The sequence below is a fragment of the Tachysurus vachellii genome, chromosome 2 (genome assembly GCF_030014155.1).
Source record: "Tachysurus vachellii isolate PV-2020 chromosome 2, HZAU_Pvac_v1, whole genome shotgun sequence".
Taxonomy (NCBI): Eukaryota; Metazoa; Chordata; class Actinopteri; order Siluriformes; family Bagridae; genus Tachysurus; species Tachysurus vachellii.
This window is the reverse complement of record NC_083461.1, coordinates 14,984,736-15,010,700: the sequence shown is the minus strand read 5'-3', so window position 1 is coordinate 15,010,700 and position 25,965 is coordinate 14,984,736. Positions and strand designations below refer to the sequence as shown.

General features: G+C 37.2%; 4 protein-coding genes across 6 annotated transcripts; 2 read left to right on the top strand and 2 right to left on the bottom strand.

The window, feature by feature from the left end:
* Positions 1-100: 100 nt before the first annotated feature.
* Positions 101-5,427, bottom strand: cbx1b (chromobox homolog 1b (HP1 beta homolog Drosophila)). Its single transcript, XM_060858573.1, has 6 exons — positions 5,237-5,427; positions 2,624-2,696; positions 2,349-2,523; positions 2,033-2,192; positions 1,821-1,915; positions 101-1,665 (listed from the first exon to the last, which is right to left on the bottom strand). Exons 2-6 carry the CDS (start codon positions 2,673-2,675, stop codon positions 1,521-1,523), a joined length of 627 nt encoding a protein of 208 aa, XP_060714556.1. The 5' UTR covers positions 2,676-2,696; positions 5,237-5,427; the 3' UTR covers positions 101-1,520.
* A 258-nt stretch (positions 5,428-5,685) lies between these two features.
* phkg2 (phosphorylase kinase, gamma 2 (testis)) lies at positions 5,686-10,457 on the top strand. Its single transcript, XM_060858534.1, has 10 exons — positions 5,686-5,821; positions 6,391-6,506; positions 7,274-7,449; positions 7,542-7,596; positions 7,836-7,901; positions 7,996-8,159; positions 8,248-8,338; positions 8,553-8,706; positions 9,383-9,508; positions 9,625-10,457. The coding sequence occupies exons 2-10, from the start codon at positions 6,412-6,414 to the stop codon at positions 9,868-9,870; spliced, it is 1,173 nt and encodes a 390-aa protein (XP_060714517.1). The 5' UTR covers positions 5,686-5,821; positions 6,391-6,411; the 3' UTR covers positions 9,871-10,457.
* cfap119 (cilia and flagella associated protein 119) lies at positions 10,444-12,763 on the bottom strand. The gene is given in 10 exon segments (XM_060858544.1): positions 10,444-10,829; positions 10,925-10,957; positions 10,960-11,037; positions 11,138-11,210; positions 11,333-11,449; positions 11,550-11,620; positions 12,130-12,293; positions 12,377-12,442; positions 12,529-12,563; positions 12,677-12,763. Coding segments are annotated over 10 exon segments (825 nt in total). The 5' UTR covers positions 12,695-12,763; the 3' UTR covers positions 10,444-10,659.
* A 798-nt stretch (positions 12,764-13,561) lies between these two features.
* Positions 13,562-25,298, top strand: rnf40 (ring finger protein 40). Of its 3 annotated transcripts, none has more exons than XM_060858523.1 (20): positions 13,562-13,599; positions 14,115-14,260; positions 14,369-14,536; positions 17,405-17,723; positions 17,819-18,016; positions 18,378-18,499; positions 19,013-19,159; positions 19,453-19,527; positions 19,635-19,754; positions 20,124-20,303; positions 20,758-20,893; positions 21,165-21,286; positions 21,813-22,078; positions 23,070-23,187; positions 23,299-23,448; positions 23,587-23,799; positions 23,902-24,027; positions 24,124-24,264; positions 24,353-24,454; positions 24,598-25,298. In XM_060858523.1, the coding sequence occupies exons 2-20, from the start codon at positions 14,126-14,128 to the stop codon at positions 24,772-24,774; spliced, it is 3,015 nt and encodes a 1,004-aa protein (XP_060714506.1). In that variant the 5' UTR covers positions 13,562-13,599; positions 14,115-14,125; the 3' UTR covers positions 24,775-25,298. The 3 variants fall into 3 exon arrangements, with proteins under 3 accessions (XP_060714506.1, XP_060714489.1, XP_060714497.1); XM_060858506.1 differs by lacking the exon at positions 13,562-13,599 and adding an exon at positions 13,615-13,744; XM_060858514.1 differs by lacking the exon at positions 13,562-13,599 and adding an exon at positions 13,733-13,873.
* Positions 25,299-25,965: the final 667 nt, after the last annotated feature.

Sequence of the window (25,965 nt, the reverse complement as noted above, 5' to 3'; positions counted from 1 at the left end):
TACAGCATGTGTATGCTATATAAGAAAAACATTTTCCCAGGATTTTAGTGCCTTGAAAGCCATTCGGATTTCACACAATCGGTTCCTTGTCAAGAAAATATTGATGCTCAAATGAATAGTTTAATTGAGAAAGTCAAGGCCAAAATATTCTACAGAAATAACTTTGCGAGGAGGAAAAAAGTCATTTTTAGACTCTTTTACGTATGCTACAGGTTGTAGTGTGTATCATACATGCAAATCACTTCCAGTAATGGTTTAACACAAGAACTATTACATCAATCCTACTTTTATTAAACCGACAAAGATGATTTAGTGTAAAAATAAAAACATTCATGAATCAGAGAACATAATCAGGTCATTTGACTTGAACTCTTGAACATGGACACTACACTCGATTTACAGTATGGTAATAAACCATGAGTATAAACATAATGAAGCTCAATGTGCAAACACACTTGTCAATGGTTTGGGGGCATCTAGCTTTTCATAATAAAATAAATGAAATGACTTTAATTAATAGGTCACAATTAAAGGCTCTGTTCGTTTCAAAAACATCACACAACACTTCTGTCTATAATTTAAAATCAGTTGAGCCATAATGTCCGTTTTAACAACGTTTTCTTAGCCGCTTTACACACTGCACACGTTTTCTTCACAAGATGTTTCCACCGAGATGCTCTGCTGCTGTGCGTCTTGCAGGACTTTCCAGAGGTTTGTGAAGCTGGACAACTTTCTTGAACTTCCCACTCTTTCTCCCACTGCTCAAGCTCAGTTTAAAGTCTCTTAATCCCAGGTTACTGCGCTGAGTATTTCATTAATTTTACTTTCTCTCCTATCTCCGTTGCAGCTTTGTGGTGTGTTTAGGGCTGTTAAAATGAAAGCCAAGATGTCCCCAAACATTTAATAAGGAGTGTATTTGTGTAGTGTTGACAAAACGATTGAGACTTATTCAGTGGTAGCACCTACAGTAATAACCGGAACAGTGATTTGTGTTTGCTGGTTAGAGTGAATTTCAATAAAGAACTTTCAGTACCATTAGATGGGAATCTTGGTCAATTCTCACACCACTGTACATGTACTTCTCCAAGGGCATTTCAAGATTCATTTACTTGGCTTGCTTTTTGAAAAATGTATAAAATGTTATGCTCTTTTTTCCATATAATCCTAGTTAAGGCAGCAATATTTTTATCAGTCCAATGTAAAGGAAGTAAAGGAATATATTAAAGAAAGCTTTTTGTGAACTGGTAAGAAATGGCCAGCATTGTAATCTACACAGGGTCTGGTCTGGAACACAATGTCAGTAAAGATGACAAAAAGTAGTAGTCTACTGAGTACATTTAGCTACAGTAGCAGTGCTATGAGTGAAATACACCAGAGACTATGCAAATTACGGGTACTGTTTAATTGCCTGAGGTGCGTGTGAGTTTCAGTGGCGTTTTACTAAAATCATAAGCCTTTTGCTGCCGTTTACTTCAGATGATGACAACCGTAAATATTCCCAATAGTGCCCAATAGTTTGCCTAGTTTTTCTCATCCTTCTTCTCCTCTTCATCAGTGGGGTAAGAGTGCCAGGTAAGGCGCTCCTCATAGAAAGAAATGACAACTTGTGGACACTTCACATTCGCCTCCTTGGCTGGAACAAGGTCTGCTTCATCAGAGTTCTTCCTGTAAATGAAAAAAAAAAAAACAACAACATTCCTTTACAGGTCACTTTACATGAGATGACTAGATTTCGAAGTGAATCTGAACAGGAACTAGATGATCTAATCCAGGACCTGAGGTGAGGCAGTTTTAAACCAGGCATCCAGCTCCATACACACCATTTCATGAGGAACATAAGTTCTCCGCTTGAATCTGTAGCACCAATGATCCTCTCGGGATCCAACCCACGAGCAAAGCCTCTGAGTTTCTCTGGCTAAATTAGAGGAATGGTAAGACATGGTTCATCCCATGAAGTTGAGTTAGGCTCTGAGTATTTCAAATTATGCTTCTTTCCCTGTCATTGAACTTTCTTGTTCTTCAAAATCCTTACCTCATCCTTGCGTTTTTTAGGCTGGCTCTCCTTTCCATCACCGTCTGTGTCGGCACGCCGCTTGCCACCTAATTCATTAGCACTTCTCTGGGACTGCAGGTATTCTGCGATGAGATCCGGGCAGTCTAAATTTTCTTCAGGCTCCCATGTGTTGTCATCACTGAAAATTCAAGCATTGACAGCATACCTCAAACTAGTGTTATAGTATAAAAATCCATTTATTTCCAAGCAAATGGCAAATCAGTGGCTAAGAGAACAATCATTCAGCCCTATACCACACATTACTGTATATATATATATATATATATATACCCACTCTGAAAAGCCTTTCCACTTTAGGAGATACTCTATTCTTCCCTTCACAATACGTCTATCCAGGACCTTCTCCACAACATACTCCTCTTCCTCTTCCTCTACCACCTCCTCCACTTTCTTTTTATTTTGTTTCTTTCCCCCTGCTGGCTGCTTGCTTTCAGTTTGAACAGGAAGTGCTGTCAGCAGATGAATGACAGATTTAAGAATGAACAGTTCAGACAGTGATTTAAAATAAGTATTCAAACGCTCATTACGAAGTGAAATGAAATGACAAACCTTCTGTCCCTGCAGCAGGAGCCTCAACTGGAGTCTCTGGCGTTTGGCTCATTTTTCTTACAGAGCTTAACACCTGGAAATACACAGGGATAAAGATGGAGCAGGTGTGCATATGGTCAGGGAGGTGCCAAAGCAACGCAGATTTTTTCTTCTCTCATATTCAGCTTATTACTTTATTACTAAGGCTTTCTTTAACTGATCTGTATGTTTAAAGACTAAAATAAGTGGCTGAAAATAATTTCATGAGCATAGACAAGCCAGCATTACCACTCAGCAGGAGGCACTGTGAAGTGCTCACTGTTATCACAGACACAATCACCAAGACTAAAAACCGATATTTATATTGAAAAAACACACTCAGTTTCTCTTTAAATCATAGTGAGATGTGTCCACATGTCTTTTGTATATTCTTACAGAATTTATTTTATTTTTAATTTAAAAATACCTTTAACTGGAGCTTTGAATAAACATAAAGCTTCTCAGTCAAAATATAATACTTTGTGTTTTAAATATTCCAAAAGAGAAATATAGACAAAATTTGTAAATTCTAAATTGTCTTCAGAACATTGAAAATTGTTTAAATGAGACTTTAAAAAAATATTATTATATATTAAAAATAAGTGTTTAAGGATGTGGTGTTGAAAAGGAAAAAAACGGTAGAAAAAAACTCGATTATTACTAAATTATTAGTAATATTATTTTACATGCATATTATTCTGACAGCTTTTCTACTGGCAATTATTGTTATTACAACAAATTTAGTGGAAAGGCCACAGCAGACCTAAAGCAAATGTCTTATTATAACTGCTTATATCACCACAGTGCTGCGCAGAAGCTAATGATTAGGTTTCAGCAGTAGCTCTGGCAATAGTGTAAACTGTACTTTAAATCACCAATAACAAATTTTAAAATGTGTTGTCATTTAACAAAAAGTACGGTGTAATTAGTGATGCAGTGAAGCTTTCTTAAAAGAGACAAATATGTAACATTTATGAACAGAGCAGAGCTTTTTAATAGTCAGCAGGTTTTCTGCCACAGTATGGAAATGATAACAGAAAGTTGAATGTTTCCCAATATTAAATGTAACTATATGTTGATAAAAGCAAAATTGCCAATGCTTTTTGTTGTCAGTTGTATGTAAAAGTAACTTTTACACACCACCTGATCATTAAATTATGTTGAAATAACAACATGTCACAAAGAGTTTTATTCAGTTATCATCACAACAATTACATTTTAGGATGAGACGATATTTATTCTGTAATTACATCATGGCATACATGTTCACGAAAGCCTTATAACAGTCAAATTAGTGATTCAGACCCTTTGAAAGAAACCACTTCCATCAGGACAGAAATTGTTCATCATTGGATAAAGCCGATAACAGGATAACTTGAATTGATTTGCAATTCCTAATAAGAAACAAGTTCCCTAATACCTAAATACCTAAGCAGCTTCCCTTCAGCATACTGTTTTATCACTCATAGGGGGTGCAAACATTTGCAATCAAATGTATTGTACACAAACATCTTTGGTGTTTAATCAAAATTATTCATGCAATTATTCTTCTGTTTCATTCAGGATCATTCTTAGCCTATACTGGGAACACTAAGCGTGTACTAAGCGTCTAATACAACAGAAATTGGATCCCAGTGCATGCGCGCACACACACACACACACACACACACACACACACACACACACACACTTTCACAACTAATGGCAGTTTAGCCAATCCACAAGCTGGGATGTGTTTAGGAGGTAAATGAGAAAGAGGAAACCAGAGAAACCAGGAAAAAAACAACAAGTGGAAATGGAGCAATATTATTGTGTAATGAAATATTTTAAGAGTTGTGTAACTTCTACATAAAACCCAGCAAAAATCATAATACCTGTAGTTAACTAAATACTTATTCAGCATTATACATCATTTATTTGTACACAGGACTGATTTATGTCCATGTGAGAGATAAAACACGTTCGGTTCTCGAGTAAAATGATCATGCAGACATATAGAAATTGTGTTTATCCTGTAGAAATGCAGCTGTTTATTCCACCACTTTAACCCCACCTGAGGAGGAGGATGAGGCAAATTTACTCATTCAGGTGATTAAGGTCCCAGGTCAAATCTTGCTTAGGCGTGCATTAGGCAGTGGCAAAATGAAACCGAACAAAAATATGGAAAGTACCTGTAAGTTCTGGTGCAACATCTATAATGCACATCTGGAATATTGCCAATATAATATATCCACGGATATATAAGAAGCGCTGAATTATAAACCTATGAGCCATACAGAAGAACCAACAAAACACGAACACCTTTAGCTGTAACACTGTAATAATTAGTGCAAGGTCGTGATTGAAAGAAAAATGGATGAGAGAAGAGGATACTTTTCCTGGGTGGAATTCAGAGCATCCTCCGCCATGTTGATTCTCTAACACACTGTAGTGTTTTAGTCATCTCTGGCTGCAGGAGCTGTGTGTTCATGACACAGCGCACATTACAGCTGCAGCTCGGGTGCACATCTGGCGCATCTGGCACGAGGACGCTTATGTATTAAACACCACATCAGAAGAGGCTCAGAAATAATAAATAGCACGAACAATACTTACTTGCAGCTGTCTCGCTTCGAAAAAGATGCCACAGTGACGCGTAATATTATAGAGATTTGAACAGAATTCTTAGCTGTAATTAAGGGCGAATGTTCAGATGTGTTGAATGCAGCTTTTTGAGGGTTACAATGGGGATCAGTTACAATAACAACATGGTAGCCAGAGGCTGCTCCAGCCTAAGCGCAGGCGTCCTGTGCTCCGTCCTTCACTCACAACATGCTTTTTATTCTGCACCTATATGCACACTAATCTGAGCAAGAGTTATTTAAAGATTTAGTCAAAATTACGTCCGTATATATATATATATATTTTTTTGGTTATTGTTTGAAATAATATTTTGTCACTGTGTAAACTGGGTTTCTTTTCTTTCGATTGGTGGCAGTAATGAGCTGCAGTGTCACTTGTCATGATCAACAGAAGAAGAAAATGTAGTTCCGCACTAATTGTTTATTTTGCTAGTTGGCTAATGACAGGTTCAGGAAATGCTAGCTGGTTAGCATTGCTGTAAACCTTGATGTAGTTTACCTCGAATAGAGAATTAAACATAACGTTCCAGTGAATGACTTATAATATAGAGAACTACAGGTGAGTAGTTTTTATTCCTTGTTGGTGTTTGTGAGCAAAAGCTCAGCGTTTATAAGTAGATGTTATATGAAGCTAAGTTTCAGACTAGCTGATAGTCTCTAAATGTTAGCACGCAAAATGCCCTTTGTTTTTGTGCAAAATACTCATTGATTTTACATATTGATGATTTTACATGTTTTAGGCAAGGGTATTTTTTTTTCTTATTGCACAGTCATTTCCACGGTACAGTCTTGTGGAAGGAATCAAACGAATATTAGTTTTATTATTTGTTTAAATGTGTACAATAATATTTTGGAAATGTTTAGACCTACGTGTTTTGATGTGTAAAAGTTGCATTAAAGCCTATTACATTTAAAGTGACTGGTAAATCCGGCTAATAAAAATAACAAATGAACAATAAAAGTACATGGAAAGAGTTTTATGTAGCACCAGTTGTGTTTTGTAGGGATCTCAATTATTAAAGGTTTCAGGTATAAACCAGCCCAATAGGGTTAAACTATTAAGCATGCAACACTTTTTAATAAGTGTACATAACTTGGATGAGTTTTAGTTTGTGCTTTTGTGTTTAGTTTGACTCTCAGGTTGTGGTGATGACTCGTGATCTTATGCTTGGAGAGGAACTGCCCCACTGGGTGGGAGCAAAAGAGTTCCACCAGAAGTACGAGTCCAAGGAGGTTATAGGCAGGTAGGAAGCTTTCCTGAGAATATATGAGGAAAATATGTTTCTCTGTTGCACATATCACAAGCAACAGTAGTCTTACCTTTCCTAAAGTCTTGTTATTCCTTTTTCAGATTACATTGTGACCGGTATCTGATTACAAAACCAAATTGATTAAGCTTTGTCTGTTTCAGTACAGCATTATGCATTAATGTAATCAAATCAACGTGGGAGGAGATCTCATGTATGCTAGCAACGTTTTAGACATGTATTATCTAGTCAAACGTCTGACAAAAACACAACATGCATTTAAAAAAATAAAATACACTATAAGGCCAAAATTATGTGGACACCTGACCATCACACCCATGTGTGAGCCTTCGACTTACTGTGGCCACAAAGTTGGAGGCACAAAATTGGCTTGAATATACTTGTATTTAGAGACATTGTCATGCTGGAGAATGTTTGGGCTGCTTAGTTTCCACGAAGGGAAATTAATGTTCCAACATACCAAGACATTCTATACAGTTGTTTCTATACAATGTTATTGTGTGCTTCCAACTTAGTGGCAACAGTTTGGGAAATGCACACATATGGCAGTAATGGTCAGATGTCCACATACTTTAGGTAAATAGAGTATTATGTAATTTAAAATGAATGCTCTGTTTCTGTGTATACTAAAGAATTCAAGTTTTTCCATTTCTGTTTACCAACACTATTTATTTTGGATATTCCACTCCATGTTCTTGTTGGTGTTGTATAAAGGCTCTTATAGAACATTTATCTGCATGTAGGGGTGTAAGCAGCGTCGTCCGCAGGTGTGTAAACAAACACACAGGACAAGAATTTGCAGTGAAGATCATAGAGATCACGGCAGAGAAGATGACCGTCCAGCAGCTGGAGGAGGTGAAGAGCGCAACACTGAAAGAGATCCATGTTCTTAATGTGCTGAAAGGGCACCCATCCATCAGTAAGTTCTAGCACTTTTACCTTTTATGTTATAGCTCTTGCTGTGCTGTTTAAAAAAAATTGACATAAAGATTTCTGTTTTTCTTTTCTCAGTCACACTTATTGATTCCTATGAATCTGCAACCTTCATCTTTTTGGTATTTGACCTGTAAGTAATGGTTTATATAATGCCCTTTTCTGCTCATCTGTCATGGAACATCATATTTCAATAGGTGTAGTGACCTGGGAAAACTCTTCACATAGGGAAATTCACATTAGGTATTAATACAAGAAAATAGAAACTAATTGGTATGTAGTAATTAATATTTCCATCACTTTATGACAATATCACGATCAAGTACTGAAGACTCATATTCACTGTTTGTTCCTACTCCATTTTCAACACAGCATGAGAAGAGGAGAGTTGTTTGACTACTTAACAGAAAAGGTCACTCTCAGCGAGAAAGAGACCAGGTGTGTGGTTACAGCTACTGTGGTCTATACACACATCAAAAAACAGTCATCTCTTTCCTTATTGAATTGTGCAATGTACATTTCTCACATTTAGGAGTATGATGCGTGCTCTTCTGGAGGCGGTCCAGTATCTCCATTCCCTTAATATCATACACCGAGACCTCAAGCCTGAAAATATTCTTCTGGATGACCAGGGTCACATTAAACTCTCTGACTTTGGCTTTTCAGTGCAGCTGCAACCTGGAGAAAAGCTGAGAGGTGATTGGCTGTGTAAGCAGTATCATATCATAATTCTGTTTTCCCCAGTGAATAAAATTTCATGACTCTTGTTTTTCTCTCGTCTTAGAGCTCTGTGGTACCCCGGGTTATCTTGCCCCTGAGATCCTGAAATGTTCAATGGATGAAACACATGAAGGATATGGAAAAGAAGTTGACTTGTAAGTCTCAGTTAGAATTTGTCACAGACATTTCAGGATGACTGAATATTTCTCTATTTGATCATTAGAAGTCTAGTACCTGGCTAGAATCCTGCTGTATGTATGAAATAAGGTTTTTAGACAGTGCTTAGAAGAAATCCCTCTTCTGTTTGTACTGTTTGTTTTTCTATGTAATAGTGGTAGCTTCTGTTTGCTAACTCCACTCTTCCCTCAGGTGGGCTTGCGGTGTGATTCTTTTCACTCTTCTTGCTGGGTCTCCACCCTTCTGGCACCGTAAACAGATGCTGATGCTAAGAATGATCATGGAGGGTCGGTATCAGTTCAGCTCTCCAGAGTGGGACGACAGGTCTGATACCGTCAAGGACCTGGTAGGAATCTTTATTTTAAAATGAGCTTGATACTTCATTTAGGAGTTAGTGCTCATAATGTTATTTTATCAAATATAAACACTCCCCATTATCCATTATTATGACATTATCTAATCGTGTAGCAGCATGCAAAAAAGGTCTATAAATATAGGTCAGGAGCTTCATTTAGTCTTCACGTCAAACATCAGAAACATTTGCGGAAATCTGACTTTGACTCTGGCTTGGATGTTGGGCTGGTTCATGTATAATTAATGATGAGAATGCGGACAGAAGGTCTGTGGTTAATAACTCTTTACAATGCCGGTGAGCAGAAAGCCATCGTAGAATGCACAACGTGTGGAACAGTAAGGTGTTTGGTCTAGTCAGTTTGCTCTCCTGTCAGCCAAGAACAGACCACATTGGGCATGAAACAGGACAGTTGTATTTTAGAGGAAGGCCAGGTGATGATTTTCCAATCTTCAGCTGTCCAGTTCCAGTTAAACTGTGCATTTTGTTGCTGCCATCCGATTGGCTGATTGAGAAAGTGTGCACTTGGTCCTAATAAAGTGGATGATGGGGGTTTAATAGATTGTATAAAATGTGATCTTTTTGTATCATGTTAAGTATTACATTGATGTTATTTCTTCTAGGTTTTGTTTCATTTAAAACCACTTTCTAGCACTGTTTTTATCCTTAGATCTCAAGGCTTTTAGTGCTGGATCCCTCTGTCCGCCTGACTGCTGAAGAAGCCTTAACTCACCCCTTCTTCCTTCAGTACCAAAAGGAGGACGTACGACTCTTCAGCCCCAGAAAGACGTTCAGGGTAGGTTTAGCCTACACTAATCTTTTTAATTATGACATTACCTTTAAATTATAATGCTGAAAATAATTTGTGAATTCTAAAGTATTTTGTTCATGTCTCTTCATTCATCTCTCCAGGTGTTAATCTTGACAGTCTTGTCCTGTATTCGTATGTACTGTCACTACAACCGGTCCAGACCTCTGACACGAGAGCACCTAACGAGGGACCCTTACTCTTTACGAGCTGTGCGCAAGCTCATCGATGGCTGCGCTTTCCGCATATATGGACACTGGGTCAAGAAAGGAGAACAACAGAACCGAGCTGCTCTTTTTCAAAACACCACTAAAATTGTTTTACTCAGTCTTGAGGACCTTGAGAACTAAATGTCATTTTAATTTCTGTTTTTAACCTGTTCATTAAGTGTTCTTATAGTATTTTATAAATAATACAGTTCAGGGTACCGATATTAATCCAGCCACACACACAAAACCACAATAGAACTATTTATTCATTATTAATCAGAGATCAATCTTTTTAAGTTTTTAAGTATGAATCAACATGATCTTTTGAGCCATTTCCTTTTCTTAATTTCTATTAATTTTCTTTTATTAATTTTTAAGTTTTTATAACTTTCATATATCAGGACAGTTTTATCTATTTAGCTGTTTTTGACTATTTGTAGAAATGGTCAGTAAAAAGGTTAAAAAGTGTGTATGATGGTTACATTCCTGCTCACTTAGTTGTTTTTTGTTTTGTTTTGTTTTGTTTGTTTGTTTGTTTTTTCCATTAAATATATTTGAGGTTTTTGTTATTGAGGTTTTCTCATTTGACAACCAACACCATCTTTTTATCAGAGTACTGTATTAACCATCATCACTGTCGAGATTGCTGTTATACTCCTTTATTAATGTGTAATTTATCTGTTTTAATATTCTGAACATGATTAATTAAATAAATCCTTACATTTTAACACTGGAAAGAGTGTTTGTTTAAAAATGCTCTATTTTCTAAGTTTTGGGGTTTTTTTTAAAGAAAGAACATAAGAATATATAGCTGATATCTTTGCAAATATATATGTCCTAAGAATAGAAACAAATAATCATTTGTAGATATGGTTTCCAGCATAAGCTCCAGTAACAGCTAGAAATGTTCATTTGTATATTATTATTATTTTACAGGGACAAAAATATGTGATTACTTTTAGGCTGTAGTCTAGTCTCCAGTGAATTGAGCGCAGAGTTCAGCTGAACAGTCGTTTCCTGCAAGTGTTTTTCAAGATAAAACACTTCCTCCTTTACTTCCTTTTGTACCATTGTTCTCAGCTTGTCCTTTTGTTATAGATCTAAAGAAATAAAAAAATAAAAAAATAAAAATAAATATATATATATATATATATATAAGTCTGTCTGATAAAGGAATGTAATTCAGAATGTGTACCTTGTTTAGATGCCTCTGTCTCTAGCAGGATACTGTAGAAACCATCTCTTGCTCACTTACTCCATCTTGCTCACTCGCACCATCTGCTTTATTTTCAGTTTCGTTCACTGTTTCTGCAATGTGTCAAGATATAATATAAAGCTGAACTGTGATATTTGGGGTATAAAGCTGTAATAATATCTTGAAACATTATTAAGTAATAGGTTTCTGTACCAGAGGTTTCCAGCTGTTCTGTCGTGAGCTCCTCAGGCATTCCAGTATAAGATAAAGATAAATCCAAATACATCTAGACCCAGTGAGGATAATCAATAAAGCAAATTCTATTAATGTGAAGTTTCAGCTTTATTTATATAATGTATCTTTACTGATATAACGCAGCAGAAGAATAGTACAGAAATCCAAACTTACCTGAGGTGTAAATACATACTTGTAAAGCATGTAGTGTCTCATATATGTGTTGATGAGATATTTCATAATTTCAGTCAGTTGCTCTGAATTGAATAGATCGATACTGAATGGGGGTCTCTAAAAATGAAAAATCAGCAAACAATGAACTGTAGATATAGCAAAAAAACTAACTTTTTATATTCATATACGTGTAACACAAATGTTTAAAAGCACATACTCTGACAGAATGACAAAGCAGAAGCTCAGTGCAGTATGTAAAACACTGGTCCATGTTGTTGACGGGAGTTTCTGGAAAGATGATTCATTACAGGTTTCAATATATTTAGCAGATATTTTAGCAAAAGGGCTAGATGGTTGTTATAGTTGTATTCATTATTTGGGGACTACAGAATCAATACAATTACTAATGTGGAAGATGTCACAGATGCCATCCAAACATAATCCAACTACTCAAATATTAGACTCATAATTTAATGAGCACAATAATATTTTGCTATTTTAGGTATGTCAAATGTTTCAGGTATGTCAGTTGTTTTCTTTCTCTGCTAGCTGGATTAAACCCAGTTCAAATAAATAGTCAAGCAGAATAGTAAATATAAGGACTAAGAAATAAATATAATAACTGTGTTGAGAATAATTCATCGCTTAAAATAATGCCTGATCAATGACATACATCCAGTGTTTCCTTGTCCAGTGATGGGAGAAGCACAATTGGTAATACAGTTCTTCTATAAAGTGTGCTATTATTGACCAATTTGAGCTTTTCCCAGTCTAAAACCAATACATACAAATGTTACCTGTGTTAAGCTGATGCATGTTCTTTACGATGGACAGAAGAACAGATGTTTGCTCTTTACTGAGCGTTTGCTGCTTACAGAACAGCACTAGGTTTGTGTACAGATCAAGCAGAATCTCCTTCTGGGGCTCAGGAGCATCAAGGTGTAAGGCCTGGCACAAAACTCTAAAGCAAACAGTAAATGTTTTTTTAATTTTGTGAAAAATTCATAGCAAATGAGAGCAAAACACATTCAATTATTATATTACCTTGAAATCTCTGGTATGGATTCTGTCTTGCTGATTTCTTCTGCATCACTGTAACTCAGGTCTTTCCTGCAATTTCATACAACAATGCAATTCTTTATTTATTTGATAAAAGTTGGACATAAGTGATATTTAACTATAGCAACTTTACATACCATAACAAAATTCTGGCCCTCGGAAGACATGACTCCTACAATATCAATGGTGCAATTAGCTAAAGCAATACAATAAAACATAATCTATCTTAAACTAAATAAATCTATCAGTCTTACTTATGTATGCTATTTTTTTTATGTATCTTACCAAAGATCCAAAATTCATCTCTATATTCTTAGTGAAAGACCAAATAACTTGAATTCGATTATAGAGCTTATGGAGACTTTTGTTACATAAACCTTTAGCATATTGTGTATTAAACCGTCTCCTAGCAACGATGCTCCCTGTTGGCTGTATAGAGCACTGCATACCAGTGTTTCACACGCGATATGCACCTGCATACGTGATATTTTTATATATAAGCTTTTTATTTTTTCTAAAGAAGATCACCCCTAACCAGCATGACAAGCCAGACGTCAGTTTCATAACTGTACTGAAACCTTTAAAAAGTAAAACTTGAGGCGTTTGCACTTTTATTTTGAAATACTTCACACTGTATTACATACAGCTGTTTGGTTTTGTCAGAAGGGGTTGATTAGTTTTCAACAGCAGTCCTTATAATAAAGTTCTTACAACCTGTCATTACAGGTTTATATGTATGCATTCCTTTTAATTAATGTTTATATGTTAATTCCTTTTAATGTTATTGTTTTTATAATGATGATGCTCTACATAATTTAACTCAAATAATAAATGGATTACTTAATAAAACACCTTGCATAAGAAAGGAAAAAAAATTCTGTTACATTAATTGAAGATTTGTATTGAAGAACTCTTGAGTATCACCTCGTAACAGTCATTAAAAAAAGGTTTTAAGAACAGATGCTTTTTGATTTGTCTATGATATTACAGTCTGCTTTGTTTTGATTTATTGACTAAGACAGACAGACACACAGACAGACAGACAGATTTTTCTGTATCATTTCTAAAATCACGTTATTATTCATTTATTATTTATTTATTATTTATTATGTCAAATTGTGACTTTTATTCTGAAGCGTGCAGAGATGATTCCTCCTTAGCGTTCTTCACACTTCTGCTCACTTTTCCTGTCTTTGCGGCTAGCAAAGGTTTGTTGCCGCTACGATGCGTCTACTATACAACTTGACGTGCACTGTCGAGTTTATTTATTTATCACTGGGTGTATTTGTTCTATAAAACACGAACCTAGAGATAAAATGAATTGCTTCAAAACGAGATAAGATGTTCATTTTGGTAAAAAAAAACAAAAACATTCGTGTATACAGATAAGCTCTCGCTTGCTAGCTAGCTGGCTAACTCCTACAGCTAGCATACATCAGCCAAATTAACAGCTAAGCTAACAGGCTGCTTCAATAATTACCGGTAACTGTTTGTATGCACAATATTAACGTTAGACGTTTGTTATATGTCGTTATTATCTGTTTCTCCGGATTAATAATAAATATCTATCCCCCAGGCTAGTAAACTCGGCTCTGTGAGCTAGTTAATGACTAAAGAACAGGTTCGCGGGTTGATGAGAATATTTTACTGTTGCTATGGTGATAGTTTGAGAGCTGCTGTTACCCGACAGTTAGAAACATTGACTTGTCTGTTTTTGTTTCAGATCAGGGAAGCATGTCTGGCACCGGAGGTAAGCGAGCCTCTGGAGGGGACAGTCCTCCAGGGCCACCTGAAAAGAAAATGAAGAAAGAGGAGAAAACCACCACGACTCTTATTGAACCTATTCGCATTGGAGGTGTTTCTTCTACAGTAAGCACCTTCACGTTTAGTCTTCATAGAGATTCTTATCCAACTAAGTAATGGGTTAATTAGCAGGCTCTCAACTGATGCATGCTGAAATTCTGCTGTGTTTTGCAGGAGGAAATGGACATGAAGGTGATTCAGTTTAAGAACAAGAAGCTCTTGGAGCGCCTCGAGCAGAGGCAGGCTATAGAAGATGAGCTGAGGGAGAAAATCGAGAAGCTGGAAAAAAGACAGGCGACTGATGATGCGACACTTCTCATAGTCAACCGCTATTGGACTCAGGTACTAAACAACCTCATGTACTGTATGATCAGTTGATCAGGTTCATGTCTCACAGTGTTCAGATGCTTCAGAGCTACTTAAAGCTGTGTAGACTTTGAAAGGATGATATTTTAATGACTGTACATTATGTACACAATTTCAGGTTCAGTACAAGTTTCCAGCTTGATCTTTCCAAGTTTTCTGTTAATCTAATTAAATTGAAATATGGTTTACCGTCTCTGTTTATCGTGCACCTTCTCTTCTGCTATTGGTTGAAAACCTATTTTTTATACTTCTGAATATGGCTGGATATAGATATTAATGAATGGTGATCGTAGTTGTGTGAGGTGACCTGGCCAGAAGTGATTATTTCCACAGACTAAGGTTTCATTGTGGTGCCTGCATGTTTATGGCAGGACCAGGGATATGTAGGTAGAGAATGCGGCTGTACATGTATATAGAAGAAATGTTCCCCTCTTATTTTGTAGGTATATTTTGTAAAATCACTAGTTAAGGTTATTTAAAAAAAAAAAAAAATCTTAGCTTTAAAATAGCATACAGTGATACCTCAAGATACAAGTTTAATTAGTTCCGTGACTTTGCTTGTATCTCAAATTCCTCATATCTCAAAGCAATTTTCCCCATTTAAATGAATTGAAATCCCATTAATCCGTTCCAGCTCGCAAAATTCCACTCCAGTTGTTTTGTTTGTGTTTTGAATATGAAAAATGTACAGTACCTGTATTTATAAATGACAAATATTGTATAAAAACATAAACTGGTTTTACTTTACGGAAGATGCGCACGGAGGTGTTGAGGGAGGAGTAAACAGGCGGAGGAGTTAGGAGGAGTTAAACTTTCACTTTCGTTCACTTACTCGCACTCTTAATGCTACTTTACACTTAAATGGAACTTAACTAATTTCATTTAGAGCGGGGAGAGCAGCAACTAGAAAATAGAATAGACCCCTGTATAACAGAACCATTAATCATGCATATAGTTAAAAATAGGAAAGGAAAATAATAAATGGATAAATAAATAATTAAATAATTAGAGAGAGAGAGAGAGAGAAAAATATGTGAAGATTTATGACGTAAACTGGTACAATGAACACAGGTTCCGGCATGGTGCAGTCAGGGTTGGAGGAGGGAGTTTAAATCGCAGCAGCAGAGCGCTAGAAAGCGGTTCAATGAATGGGAATTTAAATGGTCGGGTAATATGGATGTCGTAACCGGATTGGTGCACGTCGTGGACAGCTGATTAACAGCTGATGCACGCTTGACGACGTGGCCTGCCAGAACTAACGCAATGCTTGATTTCTCTTAACGTAACTGAACTTAATTGCTACAGTTTCTGTTTTCTTTACATTTATTTTGCTTAATTTTCTTCATCGCTTTTCTCTTCACTTGTTTTTGCCTTTTTTGTCACTTTTTCCTCACTAACATCTGCCGGTCGTTTTAATAAAAACCTGTCCGGTCGGCATATCAGATGCGGTGTAGTCGCACAAGCACAATTTTTTAACGGATCCAACGCTTAAAACGGATCCGAAGATTACGGATCCGCAGATGGTCGGCACCTCACGCAGCGCCTTTGCAACTCTCCTGAATGACTGAATGAATGACTTCCTGTTTATCGGCCGTCGTTTGTCGTGTGCAGTGGAAAGGCGGCTTTAACCGAGTGAGACGCTGGAAGCTGAGGTGGGGGAAACAGAGCACACGTGGTTGTTGGGGATCTTTGTTGCGGCGGCAGCGGCTCAGATGCTCGTATCTCAAAAATTTGCTCGTATCTCAAGCCAAAGATATGGTCGAATCACAGCTCGTATCTCATAAAATCCGTATGTTAAAGCACTCGTATCTTGAGGTATCACTGTATGTGTAAAACAGAACATTAAATTTGTCTGAAGTCTGTCTTAAGTTGCGTCCCATGTGACTTACCACACAGTTCATGTCTACTGTCTAGTGAATAAATATTACAGGGGTTGTATCTTCTCAAATGAAACACTACCTTTTTATAATAACTGGAAGAATAAGCTGTTTCCCATTCAATGGTGATTTAACATAAATACATCACACAATGTGGGTTAATTTAAAAGACATTTTATTATTGTAAGATGTCTTATCCTGTTGTGTCGGATGCACATTGCTTTTTCGTTTGATAAAGTGCACATCATCTTGTTGGAACTAATCAAGCTATTTATAGTACAAAATGGAAAAGAATAGTGAATAAACGTGATTTGTGATGTGCCGTTACACTTTATTTGTAGTTTATAAGTTCTTTAATATACTGCACCAGTACTCTAGTAAAAGAAACCCCAGAAACTGTAGCCTCTAGAATTTATATCAGACTTTAGAAAGTCTTTTAAATGTGGGTGTGTTTCTTTACATTACTTCTGTTATTTCTCACACTGCTCTTATAAGATGCATACTAACTGCTGCCTAACTTCCATAAAAGAGAGACCATAGAAAGAGACATGTAGGAGTCTCAGTGATGCAAATTCCCACACATTGCCTGAAATGATCAATAAATCAATCTGTCTCTCTACACTATCTGCCAAAGGTTTCTGGATATCACACTTGTATGTGCCTGTTGAACACCTTTTGCTGTTATAATAACTTCCACTCTTCTAGAAAGGCTTTATACTACATTTAGGAGTGAGTCTGTGGGGTTTGTACATTTAATCATGAGAGCATTAGTGGGGTCACTAATGAGGTAAGAAAAGGAGACCTGGCAACCCACTTCATCCCAACGGTGTTCAGTGGGCTTGTCGGGGCTCTTGAGAGAAGGGAACTGGTGTCTTTCTTGGCAAACGTGGTGGTGTTTTGTTTTTTGTTTTTTTTGGTGTAAAAACAACACTGTTATGAATATGAAACATTGTCTCTGTTTACACAGCTGGATGAAAATGTTCAAGAGTTACTGCAGCGAGTTGAACCGAAGGCTGTTCCAGTGCCCGCACAGACCCCTGTTAGTCCTCCAGCATCTGCCTCTGCCCCTGATCCTGCAACTGCCCCCTTGCCTGCCCCTGATATTCCAGTTTCTCTGCCAGCTTCACTGGAAGGAGAAGTTGGCCTTCCTCAGCCTCCACCTCCAGCAGATGAGGAGGAACAGCAGCAGCAGTCTGACCAACAGCTGCTGGAACAGGATAAGGAACAGGAGCAGTCTAACGCAGCAGAGAAACCGCCAGAGATGCCTGTTATGGATGGAATTGCTGGTAAACAAACATTTTCTTTTTATGTTTCCTTCATTTTAATGAGGTTTTTTGCAAAGAACACAATGAATTTTTCTTAATTTATTTGCCATTTGTAGCCCCTCCTCCACCTCCCCCATTGAGCGAAAGTGCAAAGGCTTTCCTCACCATTCTGAATATCAGCAGTGAAGAGGAGCTCAGTCTGCAGCTGCAGGACAGGATGCAGTTCAGCAAAAGTGCTGTTGCATGCATAGTCTGCATCTTTGACCGTTTGCACAGCAGCATTGAAGATCTCTGTAGCCGTACTCAAGCGGCAGGTAATATGTTTTAATTCACTCATATCTTCATTTTCCCTCTCAGTCTGAAGCTAATGTTTCAGGGATGTACTTGTATGGGATTTAAGTAGTGCTGGGGGCTTTTCCTCACGTTTAGCAGGAACAGATCTGTGATTGAACAAATCCCTGTGTAAAAGGCTGTATGTAAATATATGCACAGTATTAATCAACCCCTTTTTTTTATATACATCAGTCTAGTTTTCATTTTGATCACAATGTGTTTGCACATGCTTTTATTTATACTGTGATCTTCATAACTGGTTTATGTGAATTGACCTCTGAATAATTAATTAAGACATAGGTGAATAAATACTTAACGTTTTTATTCATTTTCCTTTATTAGTAATTGAAGCCGACAGTCAACGAGAGGTCGTTGTCACGAATCGCAGTCTACTAGAGGAGAATAATAAATTAAAAGATCTTGCTTCCTCACTTCAAGGAAGACACCACAAAATGTCACTGGAGGTTTGTGTATTAGCTGTGTGTTGTTGTTGCTTGTTTTTTTGTTTGTTTGTTTGTTTCTAAGTAAAACATTATTGCCAATGTCTGTTTGTAATTTAAATTATTTAAATTTAGCACTAAAGTGATAGTGGGGGGTATAATGCTGAACTTGTTAAGGCTATTGATGAAAGACAAATAATATTAAGGGGTCTATGTAGCAGCACAGCTCATCGTTGACATAATCATTATGCAGACTCAGACATGACAAAATAAGAGATGATATTTCAGATCATGTTTTTTTTGTTTTGTTTTGTTTTTAGCCAATAAGTAGAAATTTCTTAGTTGTTGATCTCAAATATCAGGTTCTGTAATAAACTTTTTCCCACATTGAATAACTGTACCAGACAAATGTGCTTTTAAATATTTCTTTTCTCGTAGAAACAAAAAATCAAGCAGAAGTATTATTGCTTCCCAAGAATATACCATTACATGTTGCACTTCTATTTAAAACATTCTCTCCTGTTCTTTTCCCTGCAGTATAATGAATTGGTTGATAAAGTGACCAGCTCTGAGACAAAGGTTACTGAGATGGAGACAGCTGTAGAGGACCTGCAATGGGACATCGAGAAACTACGCAAGAGAGAGCAGAAGCTTAATAAGCACCTAGCAGAGGCCCTTGAACAGGTCAGTTAAGATAAGATGTTTGCCGAAATAAAATTAATGTAACGTTTTTATGAAGATACTTTAATTGAAGATAAAGATGCTTATGAAAGAACAGGTTTTTAGGTTGATTGTATCCTAAATCTGGATCCTAGTGAACCAGTGTTCATGTATTCATTGATGGAGACTTAAAAGCTTTGGATTAAGGCGTCTGCCAAATGTCATAAATGTAAATTGCTATTTTTGCTTTTTTGGATTTTTTTTTTATTGCCACAAAGATGTACATTATTAAAAATAACCATCGATCTGCTTCTCAGCTGAATTCAGGCTACCATGCTTCTGGCAGGTCTGGTGGCCTACCTGGTGGTCAGATTACTCTCAACATACAGAAGGTAATTTATATAATATCAACATATTATTTCATTCTTTAACATACAGAAATATCTATTTGTTATTGAAATATGCTTCAGGATAATGCATGTTACAATGATGTTTTTAGTTTGAGTCACTAAATGCAGAGCTGGAGCAGAACCAGGAGCTGGCCAATAGCCGCATGGCAGAGCTAGAGAAACTGCAGCAGGAGTTACAGGAGGCAGTGCGGGAAAGTGAGAAACTCAAGGTACTGGAGTCCAGTGAGTGACTAAGCTGGAAATGTTAACAATTTTTGCCTTCTGGAAATGATTATTGCTATTTCGTCTCACATATGTCATAGTGGTGAATGATATGCATATATAGGATTTTTAGCATTGTAGTTCTATTGTTATATATGCTTAATATACGGCACTTTTCATGTTGGTTAATGACTGTCATACTTTTTAACGCACTTGCCTCGATTGACCCGTGCGTTGTGTAGTCTGATTTTCTATTTGCAAGGAAGTCCATATATGGAAAGATAAAAGTTTATATTTTAGCCTACAGCAGTTTGACTTATAGATATATAGTATGTAGTCTATATATACACATAGACTTGTGTCTGTTTTTGTGTAAGATGGACCTTCGGAACATTCCAGAGGAGGTGGTGAAGGAAACACCGGAGTATAAGTGTCTCCAGTCTCAGTTCTCTCTGTTGTATAACGAGTCTCTTGGAGTAAAGACACAGCTGGATGAGGCCCGGGCTTTGCTGCTTACTGCCAAAAATGCTCACCTACGCCAGATAGAGCACATGGAGGTGAGCATAATAGAATTCCTGTATAATGCTTTGTCAAAATGAAATGTAGGTGTAATACAGTGCATGTGTACCAGAATATAAAGGAAACTGTGTACTCTGTGTGTAGCTCTGCTTTATTTTGTCATTTTCAATACTATTAATCATAACAAATTTTTCTGCATGGTTTTGATGACAAGTTAAATGACATAACAGCAAAATCTTGATGGTGGTTTGCTTTAAGTTGAATTGCATCTTATGTTTTCCACCACTGTCATGTCAGTCAAAATAACATTTATGTACAGCATTAAATCAAATCTGACATTTGGAAAAATATGGTAAATGCAGACTGACACTGTTACGGTGTTTTAAACCTTTATGTTAACATTACTGAGTCTATACATGTTCTTACATATGATTATAGTTTTAAAATTAATTGTGATTATTGGTTCTGCTAATTATTGTTTTTTTTTTTCAGAGCGATGAGTTGTCTCTTCAGAAGAAGTTGCGGACGGAGGTCATCCAGTTAGAAGATACATTAGCTCAAGTGCGTAAGGAATACGAAATGCTACGGATTGAGTTTGAACAGAACCTTGCGGCCAACGAACAAGCAGGTGTGGATTTTTTTTTGTTGTTGTATTTTCTGTATTAAATCAATTTTGAGTTGCATGTTGGTTTAAATTCCACAGCACTAAACAGACAAGTTTGCTTTACTGTAACTGTGAAGGAACAGGGAAGCCTGTGGAGGGACTGCATCTTGTCATCAGTTCTCTGGCTGTTTAATCGTTTCACAGTAGTTTAGTGCATATCAGGCATCAAATACTGTAACTTCTACTTCCTTATCAGTGTCATATCTTTCATTGTTTCCTGGTTGTTGCGCTGTAGGTCCAATAAACAGAGAAATGAGACACCTAATCAGCAGCCTTCAAAACCATAACCACCAGCTCAAGGGGGATGTGCAGAGATACAAGAGGAAGTTACGTGAGACTCAGGCAGAGATCAACAAGGTTGGGTTCCTACATTCTTTGTAACTTAGGAAGAGATTTCTAGCAAATATAAGTAACTTTTATGTTGATTATTATAGGCTATTTATTGAAAATAAAAACCTAAAGTGCATATTGAAATCGTTGAATGAATTACACAATATGGCCAAAAATATATGGCCGCCTGAACACCACACCCACATGTGGTTCTTCACCAAACTGCTACCACGAAGATCAGTTGAAATATGGGGCTCAAACCTGTTCCAGCATGTCCGTTTGCACAAAGTCAGGTTTAGGATCATGGTCGCAGTGAAAATATCCTGCACAATGCCCTGACAAGCAAATCCCCACTTTTTGTCCACAATTTAGTGAAAAGCATTCCTAGATGAGTGGAGGCTGTTTTAGAAGCAAAAGGGTTACCATATGCATATTAATGCCTATTGTTTTGGAATTTGATCTTCAAAAAGCACATATGGATGTGATGATCAGACGTCCACATATGTTTAGCATTATTGTGAACAATGGTAATTACCATCATTCTATTATTCAGATGAAGTGCCAGAGTGGAGACAATGGCAGTATGCTAACGTTGGAGGAGAGTGTGAATGACGGCGGTCTAGATGTGAAAAAGGAGGAAGAGGATGACCAAGACGAAGAGGAGGAAAGGAGAAGAGAGCTGGAGAGGCAACGAGCTCGAGAACGTGAAAGAGAAGTGGAGAGGGAGCGAGAGAGAGAGCGAGAAAGGGAAAGACAGCGCAGTGAGGAGCTGAAGAGAAAAGACTCGGATACACTGAAGATGCTCCGAACAGAGCTCAAGTATGCCTCTGTATTTATACACTAGAACAGGCTCTGATAAATCTCTTTTCAGTTACAAAATGTATGCAAACTCACACTCGTGTGTGTGTGTGTGTGTGTGTGTGTGTGTATGTATATGTGTGTGTATATGTGCGTGTGTGTGTATATGTGTGTATGTGTGAGTGTGTTTGTGTGTGTGTATGTGTGAGTGTGTGAGTGTGTTTGTGTGTGTATGTGTGAGTGTGTTTATGTATGTGTGTGTCTCAAGAAAGTACATTGGGTATGTTCAAAAGTCATACATTTTAGAATGGTCTAGTAGTCTGTGGGCCTGTTACTATTTGATGGGTTGTCTGATATTTTGGTGACAAGGAAACAAAATGTGCCTATCTTATTTGCAGGAATTTCATTGGAATGTTGTTGCTTTAGGGCTGTGCTTTAGAAATATCTTTTTTTGTGTGTTTAAAAAATAAATAAAAAAAATAAATGGTTTTGGCATAATGCATTGCATTTCTCTCTTGAATGCATTACCAGAGAAAACATCTCAAATTTTCTCAAACGATTATCAGTGTCATAGTTCTGCATTCTTTTGTGATCATATTGCTTTCATTACAGAAATCAATGGATATTGATATACAAAAATCTGGAAATGGGTAGTTTTATAGATATAGTTCTAAGAAAAAGGTTACGTTATTTGCCAAGTTACATCCTAATTTATATCTGTTCAAGTTATAAGAAGTCTGTACTCAGATGGGCTCATTAAACAGATGAGATATCAATATGAGAATATAACTATACCCTAAATGTATTATTGTTATCATCAGTAGTATTCATTATAACAACAATGAACATACCTTAATATTGTTAACTGAAATCCAGCCCGTCGCCCAGTATGCTGTTGAATTACTAACTAAAATTGTTTTAAAAATTGTTCTAATCAGTCTCAAATATGCATAAGCTTAAGAATGCTGAGTGGTATTCATGTAAAATTCATTACTTTGTGTGTTTGTGTCAGAAAAGCACAGGAGTCTCAGAAGGAGATGAAGCTGCTGCTAGACATGTACAAGTCTGCGCCAAAAGAGCAAAGAGACAAAGTACAGCTCATGGCAGCCGAGAGGAAATCAAAAGCAGAGGTCTGCACAGCCATCAGATTAAATTCCACCACCCTGTTTTATCCATGCATAAAATACAGATATCCATGCAAGCAAAACAGATGTTTGGTGAACGTTGTATTTCTCTTGCAGGTGGATGAGCTGAGGCAGCGGGTCCGAGAGTTAGAGGAGAGGGAGAGGAAGGAGAGTAAGAAGCTGGCTGATGAAGATGCTCTGAGGAAGCTTCGTGTGGCAGAGGAGACCATTGAACATCTGCAAAAGAAGCTCACAGCCACTAAACAGGTATGTTTGGTTCTGCTATATGTTCTGTATACCGTTTTCCATCAGAATTGGTCATAATGTACTGTAATATACAGTATAATTTACTTATTATTTCACTAGTGCTGAAAGCTTTAATCACATATACATTGCTGTGCTCAGGAGGAGGAAGCCCTGCTAAGTGAGATGGATGTGACGGGTCAGGCTTTTGAAGACATGCAGGAACAGAACAGTCGTTTAATGCAGCAGCTGCGTGAGAAAGATGATGCCAACTTCAAACTAATGAGTGAGAGGATCAAATCCAACCAGATCTATAAACTGTTGAGAGAGGAGAAAGAAGAACTGGCTGACCAGGTGCTCACCTTCAAAACCCAGGTATGCAAAAAAGCAAAGCTTGCTATCTCTATTTATGTGTATAGCTCATGTTTCTGTGTCAGCAATGTGAAAGTAAGCAAGGCTCTTTTCTGTTCCTCTAAGGTTGATGCTCAGTTGTTGGTTGTGCAAAAACTGGAGGAAAAGGAAGGCATCTTACAAAGCTCACTGGCTACTCTGGAAAAAGAGTTAGCACTACGCACGCAAGCTCTAGAACTCAATAAGCGTAAAGTAAGAAATACATCACACATGCATCATGTTCCTGATTGTTGTTAAGAATGTATGTGCTGTAGAGCTGTGCATTCTAACTTTTACTCTGTGGCTCAGGCAGTAGAAGCAGCGCAGCTGGCTGAGGACTTAAAGGTGCAACTGGAGCACACTCAGGCCAAGCTGAGGGAGATCCAGGCCTCAGTACTGGAAAACCGCAGTGCACGTGAACGGGAGAGTGGCAACCTTAAACGAGCACAGGTAGAAATGAGACACACGCACACAAGAAAACAAATACTGAAACGTATGAGAATCCCTCTTATGCATCCTGGTGCTGCATGTCTTTCAGGAGGACTTGTCAAGACTCCGCCGAAAGCTGGAGAAACAGAAGAAGGTGGAGATGTATACTGATGCAGATGAGATCCTTCAAGAAGAAATCAATCAGTATAAGGTAAAGGAAATACACAGATACACAGTTTAGATTCTCAGTAGTATTCACCTTAGAAACTTTTGATTAAAACTTGATGAAACTTATTTTTGATTACTTGTTTTGACACCGTATTGTTACTGACTCTAACTAAATTGTGTCATCAGGCTAAGCTGCGTTGCCCCTGTTGTAACACCCGGGATAAGGAGACTGTGCTTACAAAGTGTTTCCATGTCTTCTGTTACGAGTGCTTGAAGACACGCTATGACACACGGCAAAGGAAATGTCCTAAGTGCAATGCTGCTTTTGGAGCCAATGACTTCCATCGTATTTACATCACTTAAGTCCAAGATGGGATAATTAACTCAATGAACAGTAACGCGATGTGAATTTGGATTTAAGTGCGGATGTGGCATCGTTCTTTGCTTGAATGCCATTTCCATTAGATCTATGAGTAGTCGGTGCTAGTGACCAAATAGACAGCAAGTCTGCAGACTGAATGTGGTGGTGGTGTGACTATTACAGCCAATAGCACACAAGTGCTTGTTTATAGCTATCATACTGAAGCTTATAGGTTGTATTTCCATTTGCTTAATAGTCCTTTAAATGTTGTGTAAGTTAATTTTTTTTTTTTTTTTTTTTTTTTTTTTTTTTTTAACTACATGCATTTGCTTTATGAATGTCTCTTGGAACACTCATCATTGCAGTCTCACTTACAATTTTAGTACAATTTAATTGTACCAGTGTGTAATATTTTGCACAGTGTAACAGACAGACAGTTTTCCTGCTTGGTAGTCCTTTCCTTCTGGTAGTCATGTGTTCAATCCATTTACAGAGTACAGTAAATCCAAGATTCAGTTTTTTTTGATGTCATGTTTTGCTTTGTGGTTTCTGACTGAGTGCTTTAAACATCTTAAACCAGTGCAGACTGGGCCAAAGGAACGGCTCGGATACCTCTACTGCAGTGACACCATCAAGTTTCCAGAAAAAAAAAAAGCCAGAAGCTCACAGGCTTGTTCAGTGATGAGAATCAGAAGCTTGTCTAATAGAGAAGTTTGACTGGTGTAATGTTTAATTATTGTTTTCTATTTAGATAAACCTCTAAATAAAGGACAGCATTGATCAATCTATTTGATGACAGATATGGCGATGCCAGTCCCATCTAGGACAATTTGGGGAATAAGCATCATCACTCTTTTAACTTTTCTTAAAAATTATACATGCTTGACCATCGTGTCTTTATCATCACAGCCCCCAAGAGGCTAGCAACTTAGGTGGAGTTTCCTTCTACCGTCATGTGGGTCTTAGAAGATAAGGATTTGTTTGCATGCAGGGGTTTTCAGTGAGAAGTTATTAGATGACCTACAAAATATGAATATGGACGTCTACACTGAGTTATTATTGATATTTGATTATGCTGTTTGGCTTGTACTAAATACTAAATCCATAAGACTGGGAGAGGATCTAAGCCCATTAACTGTAATGTAAGATTACATTTTGGGCCACAAAGCAAGCTCAAGGCACAATGTATTCAT